At 36.1% G+C, this 12379-nt stretch overlaps 1 protein-coding gene across 9 annotated transcripts in view; it reads left to right on the plus strand.

Annotated features, from left to right (window-relative positions):
* The window catches only part of DOP1A (DOP1 leucine zipper like protein A), a 120507-nt gene that overhangs the window by 60012 nt on the left and 48116 nt on the right, over positions 1-12379 (plus strand). For all 9 annotated transcript variants that reach the window (XM_036024397.1, XM_036024395.1, XM_036024396.1 and 6 more), the window contains 4 exons: positions 5705-6323; positions 6711-6985; positions 8127-8279; positions 10693-10793. In XM_036024397.1, the coding sequence (XP_035880290.1) occupies positions 5705-6323; positions 6711-6985; positions 8127-8279; positions 10693-10793 (1148 nt within the window). The remainder of the gene's footprint in view (positions 1-5704; positions 6324-6710; positions 6986-8126; positions 8280-10692; positions 10794-12379) is intronic.

Here is a 12379-nt window from a genome sequence, read left to right on the forward strand (position 1 = left end):
TGCTCAGTAGCCACATATTTATAATCTAAACTTTATTGATCCTTTTTATATGAATACACTAGATTTTTAACATGCTCTTTTTTAATCCAGAATCTTTATATTCAATCTTCTAGAAGATCTTTATAATCAATGAATTCAGTTCATTGAATTGAATATATTCTATTCAATATAATTCTACATTGAACAGAATTGTAATTACTTTAGTCTGGCACTAGTATCATACTTAAACACTTGCAAAACATCTATGGAAAAATCAATAACTAGCCTCCTCCAAACAATGCTGGGTTGATACATTCTCCACTCTGTTTCCAAGGGGAGGGAGCAGCTGCAGGCTGATCTATGAAGTCTCCTGGCCTAGATTTAGGATCTGGATGCACTGTTCTGGAAATATTTTGGACTTCCGGCAAGATCGAGGCATAGGTGGACACACTGTACCTCCACGCACAACCAAGATTAGAACAACAACAATTTAGAGGCAGAATAACACCCAGAACTGTCAGAGAATTTATCTAAATGGAGTCGGACAGCCAAGAAATTGAAGTAGACCCGTTCATCCAGACCTGTAGGAGGGGCGGAGAGGAGCAGCCGGACATAGGGAGAACAGGGAGAACTGGGCACATAAGGCAACCGGGAGTGCGTAAGGCATCTGGGGAGTGCAAGATCGCAGTGGGTGGACCCTGAGTATGCAAGCAGCAGCTGGCAGACCCAGTGAGGTGGTGATTGTGGAGCAGGGCAGAGCATGCAACCCAGGATCCCAGAGAAGGGACTGAGGTCCCAGGAGAATGGAGCTACTGCCATTTGTTCCCCCCACCCGCACCCCCATATACAATGTCACAATCTAGCAACTGTGGTGCCCAGCCCCGGGGAACACCTAAGGCTCCGCCCCTCACTGTAACAGGAGCAACCAGACCCCCCCCAAAAAAAGAGAGAGAGAGAGACATGTCTCAAACAGAAGAACAGATCAATGCCCCAGGACTCATCCTTTTGAGTGACCAAGAGATAGCCAATCTATCAGATGCACAGTTCAAAACACTGGTGATCAGGAAGCTCACATAATTGGTTGATTTTGGGCGCAAATTAGATGAAAAAATGCAGGTTACCATAAAACAGATGAAGGAAGATGCACGGAGAACCAATAGTGATGGGAAGGAAACTGGGACTGAAAAAAAAATGGAGTGGACCAGAAGGAAGAAAAAAACAACCAAACAGGAAAGAATGGAGAAATAAGAATTCAAAAAATCGAGGAGAAGCTTAGGAACCTCCAGGACATCTTTAAACGTTCCAACATCTGAATTATTGGGGTACCAGAAGGGGAAGAGGAAAAGCAACAGATTGAACACATATTTGAACAAATAATAAAGGAGAACTTCCCCATTCTGGCAAAGGAAATAGACTTCCAGGAAATCCAGGAAGCTCAGAGAGTCCCAAAGAAGTTGGACCCAAGAAGAAACACACCAAGGCACATCAGAATTACATTAGCCAAGGTAAAAATGAAGGAGAGAATCCTAGAAGCAGCAAGAGATAAGGGGACAGTCACCTACAAAGGAGTTCCCATCAGACTGTCAGCTGATTTCTCAAAAGAGACCTTACAGGCAAGAAGGGGCTGGAAAGAAGTATTCCAAGTCATGAAAGACAAGGACCTATATCCCAGATTACTCTATCCAGCAAAGCTTTCATTTAGAATGGAAGTGCAGATAAAGTGCTTCTCAGATAAGGTGAAGTTAAAGGAGTTCATCATCACCAAGCCCTTATTTTATGAAATGTTAAAGGGACTTATCTAAGAAAAAGAAGATAAAGAAAAAACATGTATAGTATAAGGACAACAAACTCACAATTATTAACAACCACACCTAAAGCAAAACCAAAACAAACTAAGCAAACAACTAGAACAATAACAGAACCACAGAAATGGAGATCACATGGAGGGTTAGCAACAGGGGAGTGGGAGGAGGAGAGAGGGGGGAAAGGTACAGAGAATAAGTAGCATAGATTGTAGGTAGAAAATAGGTAGGGGGAGGGTAAGAATAGTATGGGAAATGTAGAAGCTAAAGAACTTATAAGTATGACACATGGACATGACTAAAGGGGGGGGAGTGGGTGGGAAAGGGTGTACAGGGTGGAGGGGAGTGAAGGGGGGAAAATGGGACAACTGTAATAGCAAATTCAATAAAATATATTTTAAAAAAGAAAAATCAGTAACAAAAGCTTTCAAGTTTATAATATTAAAATATTTTAGCAAATATTAACAAAAAGCACTTAATGAAATTTTATAGGTACAATTGGCACCATGTTTAAACAAAAATTTAAAATTTCTATCAGTGGGTTGGGACAGGAGTAAAAGATAGAAAATTGTACTGCAACATCAATTTAAATAAAATTAAAAAAAATTTCTATCATATATAAAGTACCTAAATCCAGGATTTGTATAGTTGCCCTAATTATTTTTTCAGTTGCTTTTTTGTTGTTTTTCAACCAGGAAAAATACATTATCAGATGATCTCATACCACCTTTCTCACCAACTAATAATTCTAAAATTGTTTCTGTTTCTTGGTCCTTCTTAATATATTGCTCTTTACATATGAAATGAACATTACTGACCCTCGATCAGTTTAAATATATCCAGGATTAGCCTATATAAATCAAAGCTAGTCTCTCACACTTTCCTTCCTACCTGCTTATTATTGATATGTGATAACCTGTTTTGATATGACTCTGTTGTTGGGAAATTCATTTTGTTTGTTGTCTTCCCTTAATTTATGCCTCTAAGATCGTAAAAATAAAACTAAAATAGATACTAACTTCTTTTGAAGCTTTGTTTTTTATTTGAATGAGATTGGTGAGTATAGGGAAAGGACCTTAGTATTCTCTCAGCAGCATATTGAAACACGTAAATATTTCCTAAATCGAAAACATCTGGAGGTAAGATAATGGGAACATTGATTTATGTAAATGAGATACAATTAAAAAATACACTTTTAAAAACTATATAATGGTTCATTAACCTTAGAGTATTCTCTCTCTCCTTTGGTTTTCTTTTGTGTTCCCAGGGCATATATCTTCTTTCCTACTTTTTACTGAAACACACTAGTATTATCTTCACTGAGATGTCTGAAAATTGATCAGATTTAAAAGCTGAGGGTATTTTCTGTATTGCTTTAAAGTGTAAGTGAAGGAATAGTTCTTTAAAAAATTACAAATCTGATTTTGTCTTTATGTTCTTAGTCAATTTTTATAAAATCAGGGTATTGGAATGTCTAAAACATATTTCCTTCCTATTTTCAGAAAGACATTTTATTAAAAAGTAATATGAAACCTACTTATATAATATAGACCATACAACTAAATATAAATTTATGCAAGTTTAACTAATTTTATAGCTTGAAATCTAGTAACGTAATATCCACTGTTTTATGATCTTTAAAAAAGATCAATACAGAAATAAGTTTACAATAACAAGCTAACTACTTCACCATGTAAATACTTCTTTTTCAAAATTTATTAGTACAAGATTTTAGATGATTGTTAACTTTTCAAAGGAAAAGATCAAGTTCAATTCTGATAGTCATCTCTAACTTTGGCATTGTAATATGAAAATGTCTCATACTGTTACAGGTAAAGTGATATGCTATGGTGAAAAGAGCATGAAGATCAGAATTACCTGATTTGAGCTTTTCTACTAACTAATAAGCTTATTTGCTATAACCTTTGGCCAGTTTCATTTTGTTTTGTTTTGTTTTTAACTTCTTTTAGCCTCAGTGTTCTTACCTTTGAAATAGAGAAAATAGCCTCTCTTCATGCAGCACTCACACTGGCTATGCAGAGGTTAACTAGGCACAGTCTCTGCCCTTCCCCAACCCATTCTTTTTAGGAGACACACGTTAAACAAATAATTGCTCATTTAATTATAATTGTGATGATGTATGGAGGAACATACAGAGTGGTAGGAATGTAGAAAATTGGGGCAATCTGATCTAGATTGGGAGCCAAGGAAGGCTTTCTTGAAAAAGGACTATTTGAGGGAAACCCCAAAGGAATTTGGTGTAGGAGTGAAGTACAAAGAAGGGAATATTTGAGTGAGGAAAGAGCATGTGTGAAGGCTCTTAGACAGATAGAAGTACAGCGTAGACACTGAGGGGGAGATCCACCTTTGAGGTAGGCAGAAACCCTGGTCTTACAGAGCCTTCTCACTGTACTAAGGCTTTTACTTCCTATCTTAGGAACACTCTCAAGGGGAAAAAGGCAAGTGATGTAATCATATTTGTGTATTAAAAACACTACTCTGGCTATAGTATGGAGTATGGACCTGAGAAACAAAGATGGATGTGGGAGACCTGCAGAGCGCAGGTGAGAGTAGGTGGTGGTAATGTGCTAAAAAGATGGGGGAATGAAGACAGAGAAATGAATGGATTAGCTGTGTATTTAGGAGGAAAAAATAAGACATAGTAATAGTTCAGTAAGGGTAGTGAGTGATTACTTACATTTATTGAATGTCTGCTAAGTGTCAGGTATTATGCCAGATACTTTATACTTGTGTGGCCTGTGTTACTTAATCCTCATAGCAACTGTAAATTGTAGGCATTGGTGTCCTGTCAGTTATACAGATTAGGAAAACAAAGTTTGTAGAGGTTAAATAATTTCCCAGGCTAGAAAGTAGCAGAGCCTTAGCTGACTAGTGGCCAGCACCCTTAACTGCTATACTGAAGTGGATGTAAAGGAAGTGTTGAAGAGAGGTAGAGAAGGTACCAAGAATTACCTCTAGGTTCCTGTCTTCCTGGTTTGGTGAATGGCAGTATGATTCACTGAAGGAAGGAACATTGGGCGAGGCCCAGCTTTGTGGCAGCAGAGCATTTAGTATAAATCTTTAGTAACCTTATTAAAATTCAAATTATGCTGTGGCACAATCTCCCATGGAATACACATCATGTACAACTTTTGGTTTACTTCAACTAGGCCAGAAAATATGCTTAATGATTGTACTAGTCCTATCATAGGGAGGGAACAGTTAATCTATTCCAGCTCTACTGCAATAGCTGGCTTATTTTTTGTTTATATTTTAATTGCTTCTTATCTTGTCCTCTAGATTATAAACTATTTGTTTAGTTCCTAGTACCCAGTACAGTGTCTGGCATGTAATGTGATGTGGGTTCGGTAATCATTTATTGAAAGAATACAAGAATGTTAATAGTCAAACATTTAAATAGTACTTTATACTTGTCAAATTTCACACTCACATAGTTCTGAATCTATTAAATTTTATTTCTAGTTCTTAGAATGTCTTTTTTTTTAACCTTACATAACCCATTTCTTGCATTGTTCAGACATTGGGAAAGTTGGATTGTTTGGACATTAGGAAAGTAGATTGAATAAATTTAGTCTTTTGAAAATAAGGAAATGGGCCTTAGAAGTTTGTACATACACGTTTTACCCTCATGAACCTCACTTTATGCTATGCATGTAGTGAAAAATACATATTTAATAAATGACTATAGTGTATTCATTAGAACCATATCCATATTTCATATTGATTATCTTAGCTATATAAATCAATTGCAGAAACCATTTTAAGATTCAGCTGAATGTATAGATTAAGTTGTGAATAGTAATCTAAAGTTGACTTCTCTCCAAACGTGGTCATTTCTAACTTCCAATTCCTAATATATACATTTAGCTACTCAGCATTTTGTTCTTTTTAATCACTACCAGATATCATCAGTTTCTCTTGAAAATCGTACTGAAGCGTTAGAAGATGGAGAAAATCCACCAAGTAGTCATTCATCAGAGAGTGGATTCACTGAGTTTATACAGTATCAAGCAGACCGAACTGATGACATTGACAGAGAACTGAGTGAGGGGCAGGGAGCAGCTGCTATCCCAATTGGTAGCACGTCCTCTGAGACAGAAACAGCTTCCACTGTGGGATCTGAAGAAACCATCATCCATCCCCCTTCTGTGGTCACTCAGGGGACAGCACCTCGAAGTGGGAAGACAGTCCAAAAGACTGCAATGCAGTGCTGCTTGGAGTATGTCCAACAGTTTCTCACCAGACTTATCAACCTCTACATTGTTCAGAGTAACTCTTTTTCTCAAGCCTTGACTACAGAGCATCATGGGGATGTCAGCAGAGAGCAAGGAGACAAGGAGAAATGGGACATGGATTCACATGGAGATGTAAAAGAGAGAAGCATAAGTAAACAAACAACCTCAAAAGAATACCTTTCTGCCTTTCTTGCTGCCTGCCAGCTCTTCTTGGAGTGCTCAAGTTTTCCAGTTTACATTGCTGAGGGGAACCATACCTCAGAGTTACATTCTGAATCAGAAACTGGTAAGGTAGTTTCTGTTTTGTTCATATTTAAATATTTTCTGTGGTATGCTTTTTTTTTCTGTAGCACTCAGATATTAAAACTGGGATTTTTTTAATATATACACACACTGCAGTGATTACTACATAATGTGTGATTAATATACTGTCTTTCAGTATAGGCAAATAGATTGTATAAGTGGCAAAAGAAAAGTACTTATTTTTAAAAGTTTATGAAATTCTTGTTATTGCTTATTTTCTAGTTTAGGTGAGAAACCATGGTTTTCTTAACAGGTCAAGACCTAAAGGTAGTAAGTAGTAGAGCTTTTTTAAAAAATTAGATGGGAAGTTAAAAGTATGTGTGAAAGGGTTTGTGTGATGAACTCTGTTGGCTTCCACCTTTTGTTTCAGACTGGGAGCATGTGCAGCCTCCACTGTGGCTCCAGACGCTGATGAATGCTTGCAACCAAGCAAGTGATTTTAGTGTGCAAAGTGTTGCTATTTCACTAGTCATGGACCTGGTGGGACTGACTCAGTCTGTGGTCATGGTCACTGGGGAAAACATCAACAGTGTGGAACCTGTACAGCCCTTAAGTCCAAACCAGGGAAGAGTGGCTGTGGTTATTAGACCTCCTCTCACACCAGGCAATCTGAAGTACATAGCTGAGAAGACTGAATTTTTCAAGGTAAATTCTAAATAAATTCATGACTAAGCTGATACTTGCCATAGTTTGCATAACAAAAAAATTGAAGATAATAATCAGGCTTAATTGAACCCTTCAATATCATGCTGCATAGACAAAGATACCACACTTGATCTGTACTGCTTTGCCCAACTTGTCCCCTCTTTTGTGGGGAGAAAGATAAGGATGAAGGGAATGTTAAATAAAGGGCAAACATTAAGGCACTAAATCCATGGAGGGAATAATTTCAGCTAAAAAAAAAAAGGAAAGCTGACTTATATAGTAAAAAAATTATTTCTAGATGAAGTGGTTGTGGCACTGTTGCTTCATACAACTTAGGTCTCCAAAACTCCTAGGAAGAGGTTTTCTTACCATATATTGTTTGATTGTCATCTGTGGTGTGTGATGACATTTTAAAAAATGCAGTCTTTGATTTCTACAACGGTACAAATGATATTATCTACACAGAATGAACTTCAAGTATATTTGAATTGTATTACATCTGAAGATGGTAGATTTTTTTATACATAAAAAATATTTTTAAATTTTTATCTGATTTCAAGTCATCGAGTCCCTTCAGATAACTTCCTACGGCTAAGGTTGATTTCCATAATATTGTGGTGGTAATCCCTGAAGATTGTTGAGTTTTTATTAATGCTGTAATAGATCATCAGGTGCTGTGTTAACACTTGTAGCTCTGAAATAATATGACCTGTTTTATTTGCCTTAAGTAGTTTGAGTATTTGGACTGTGAATTATATTTCATTTTGCAACACGTCACTGTGAATATTAATGTATTCAATGTGGGATCTACACCCTCCTAAAGATAATATATTCCAGCATCACTTCACTAGAGGTCACTAAACTAGTAAAATGGGTACTTATTTTGGCTCTGCAGAAAGTGCTTACATGCCAATGTTTAAATAAGTATTATTAAAGGACTATAAATAAGGGGTTCTGATGGCCTGAGTGACCAGAAGGTGAATGGACGAGAGGTACACTTAAATGTCATCCCAGTGGCATGCTGAATATTAAAGACCTTCAAGGCCTGACAGTCAGACTTGTATTAGCAGTAGGAAATGTTTGTTAATAAGTTTTCATTTATGGTTTTGTAATACTGTCACTCTTACGTTTTTTTCTACAGCTTGTAGCTTTAACATTGTGGGACCAGCTGGGAGACAGGACACCTCAGCACCACCAAAAGAGTGTGGAACTGTTTTATCAGTTACATAACTTGGTTCCTTCTTCTAGCATCTGTGAGGATGTTATAAGTCAGCAGTTAACCCATAAAGATAAGGTAAATTCTTCTCTTCTTATCCTGTGTCAGCTCCCCACTCCCATTATACCAAGTGTCAAGTAAGGAAGTGCTAGGAAAATGATTGCAGCTAGTATCTGAATAACAGGGAATATAGCTTTGTTCAGAGTGATTTTAATATCTTTAAAATACATGTTCTGTTCTTTTTAAAGGAAAGTTCTTTACAAAAGCATCAGTAACATGAAAATCAAGTTACCCAAAATCAAATACTGGGTTTATTTCTTGGTTCAGGACACCAGTTATGGGGAGTGCTGATTAAAGTTGTTGCTGGACCAAGTTCTTGAGTCATAAAGGAGGAATCAGTGGACCCAGTTGTGATACTGGTGGATACATTAACGTATGGGAAATGAAATAACATGTTGCACTTTTTTTTTAAGCTATAGAATGCTAATATGTGAGATTATATTATTTTCCTTATAGTACATATCCAGAATAAGGATTTGTATTCTAATGTATAGGAAGTGATATGATGAGTAAAGATGTCTGAGGTATGAGTGAGCCTGAGAAGAAGCTGGAACAATTACTGTGATAGATCTCTTCTGGATAACTTAATGAAGTTTATGGTCTTCCTGCACCTGCTCTGTAATATAAATTAAAGGTTTTATTGAATATCTTTTAGAAGTGGATTGCCCTAATTGAATAAACCCTCAGTGCTACTGAGTTTTAATGGGTCCTATTCAAAAAGGCATTGTGTTGAATAAATGGAACATTTGGCAGGGTGAGCAAGTGGCAAATGAAGGAGTAAATGAGGAAGAATGAAAAGCTTGTTCCCAGGAAAATGTTAAAATTATATTTAAGCTTCAGTACATTCTTTCAAAACTGTTCAGAAACAAAATTTTAAATAAAGCCTTGTATTTAATAATTTGTTTTACATTAAGTATAAATTTAGGACAGATTTTATACCTGTTTACTTGTGTAACATTTCATTTGCAAAAGAATACTAAGTTCTGAATAAAAATACTGTACATCCATGAAAAAAAGTTAAAATGCCTGTTATCACTTTTGTTTTTACATGTTTCTGTTGGCTGAGGTACAAACACTGCTTTACAGGAAGAGCATTTGCCCACAGAAAAAGAGTGCCCTTTTGACCAATCACAGGCAATTTAAACAGTTGAAATTCCTGGTTCCGAGGGGCTTTCACTTAAAGGTTTCTACAAGTGCTCAAGAGAAATGATAAATTTTTTTATAATATCACAGTTTCTACTTGATTTACATTAACATGTTCATTATCTAAATATCAAATGCTTATCTTTCTAAATAATTTCTTTTTACATTATTCTATGCATTGTTATTGTAACATTTAATCTTTTCCAAATAATCCCAAAAGTAGTATAGTATTTTTCTTATAGAAATAATTTTTAGGGGTTTAAATTTTTTAATCTAATAAACTAGCCTTGTAAGTGATAGTAAATTAATTTTGGATTAATATGAGGAGGGAAACAAAAAACCCCTGGAATTTATTTATAAAAAATTATGTATTCTTACAAGTTTAAACTTCAGTCACCTTCAAAGTACTGTCCATTTGATGAGATACACCTATCAAGACATTTTTTTCCACAGCTCAAAATACTTTTTTGAACTTGTCTATTTTGATGCCTTCAGTGTTTCTGTCATTTTTTGTTTCACCTCTTCCACATAGGCAAAACATTTCTCTTTGAGGACTTTTTTCATCCAAGGAAATAAAAATAGGTTGCTTGGGGTGAGATTGGGAGATGAGGGTGAGTGGGGCATGGGATCATGCCATTTTTTGTCAAAAACTGCTAAACACTCAGCACGTGTGGGCAGGTGCACTCATAAATCACTCATCATGAAATGGGCAAATGCATTGAAAGAGTCTTCAAAACAAATTCACTGAAGCCAAATGCAGCCTCTCACAACAACAGCAACTGGTACACTGATACAGATGGGTCCCTAAAACAATCACCTAGTGGGGGAAGCCTGTACTAAATGGGGCCTGCCCTCCAGAAGTTTATTCCTTTTTTTTCCAGCTCCCTTTGTATATAATTTTTAGGAGCAAAAGTAAATCATATAGTAAAATAAAATCAATTTTGACTACTAAGCATTTATATTAAAATGAAGAAGTGGTGCTTCTTATACTGAAAATATCGTGATGACATGCATATTATCAGCTTTTTTCATTCAGTAATCTAGTAAACTGATGACCTAATCTAAACTGAATAATTACTTGTGAGGAAGCATGAGGTGATCCTTTAGGTTTAATATTTTTTATATAATTAAGTATTTTCTGTATTTCTGCTTACCTGAAAAAATAGTTTATTGCATTGTGTTTTGGAGTATCATGAACATTGAACATAACACTCTCTACTTTGATTTTGCCAAAATGCTTATCTTCAAAGGAGAATAAAATAATTTAATCTCTCATGTTCCCTCTCAGAAAATAAAAATGGAAGCACATGCAAAGTTTGCAGTTCTTTGGCATCTAACAAGGGACCTCCATATAAATAAGTCTTCATCTTTTGCACGTTCTTTTGACAGGTTGGTTACATTTTATATTCAGATTTTACAGTCAGATATCTTAATGTCTCTTTTGTTGACTCCTCAATTAGTCTGGCAGGAGTAGGCAATAGCAATTTTCATGTTTAAAAATTTTTTTTAATCTTCACCCGAGGATATGTTTATTGATTTTAGAGAGAGAGAAAGGGAGAGGGAAAGAAACATTGATGTGAGAAAGAAACATCAATCGATTGCTTCCCATACATGCCCTGACTAGGGATTAAACCCGCAACCTAGGTATGTGCCCTGACCGGGAATTGAACCCTCAGCCTTTTGGTGTATGGGTTGACATTCCAATCAACTGAGCCACCCAGTCAGGGCATCAATTTAAACATTTTATAAGTAAAATCTAAAAATTATTGTTAAAAATCTAAGCTATATTGAAATTCATGGCATTTTCACTTATCTGCTAGATTTTCTCTTTCTTGTTTGGCCTTGTCCTTTCATTTGATGACTATTAATCAAGCCCCTACTACATGGTAGTTTCCTTTCCATGTGTCAAGAATACAGCAATGGAGACAGCCTTCTTGAAGCTATATTCACATTGAGTGAGATCACATATAAACAGTAGATTGTATAAGTGTTTCTCTAGCAATTATTTTCAATCTTCTGCCTGAACTGGACTTATTAAAATCTAAAGCTAAGTTACTGACAACCCCCTTCCATGGATTCAGAGAACCTATAACTACCTGAGAATGGGGTTGCTATTTGTCTAGCTTACTTAGATGACTCATTCCCCCAATACAAGATTTGCACTGACTTCCAAGGAGATGCCATGTATAGGTAGTTTCATATTACTGGCACCAGATAGCAATCTCACCAGTTTTTAGAGAGGTGGGCACAAATGCAACTATGCTTAAAGCCCAACTGCATGTTATTTCAGCTGGTGCTTTTCATGCGGCATTGCTCTCTTTAAATGATCTGCTGTTGAACCTCTACCATGAACTAGGCCCCAGGCCCACGTACTTCACAAATACCATCTCTAATTTGGCCACCATGTTTCCTCATCATACAAGTGAGACAGTGAAGACCCAGAGAAGTTGTGACTTGCCCAAGACCACACATGAGATAAAGTGGATGACCCAGATTTGAGTCTTGGGTGTTCTGATTACAAACTATACCTCCACACCTTTCATGGAAAGTCTTTCCTTGAATTAAGCACACAGTTTAGATTCATAAAGAGAATGGGAGCAGAGGAGCATGGACCAGCACAGAGGAAACACTGACCTGCATTGCAGGGGGTTCAGTAATTGGTGAAAGGAGTATGTTGCTAAAACAAGACTAGTTTTCTAAGGTTACTTTTTCTATTCTTTACTATTTATCTTATAAGAATATGCTGGTGAAATTTCAAGAAACACAAATACAAAAAGGGAGAAGACTGTTTTCTCCTTCCTATTATATCTACTGAGGCTTTTGGGATTAAGATTATTAACATGCTGTGGTCAAAAATTATCCTGAAGTATGATTAACTTGTAATAGTTAATTCAAAATAAGAAACACAACTTACAGTATTATTAATCTTAGAAAAATTAGAATGTCACAATTAAAGCAAGTGTTTTGTTCTTTAA

Source organism: Phyllostomus discolor, chromosome 4, assembly GCF_004126475.2.
Source record: "Phyllostomus discolor isolate MPI-MPIP mPhyDis1 chromosome 4, mPhyDis1.pri.v3, whole genome shotgun sequence".
In the NCBI taxonomy this organism is placed as follows: Eukaryota; Metazoa; Chordata; class Mammalia; order Chiroptera; family Phyllostomidae; genus Phyllostomus; species Phyllostomus discolor.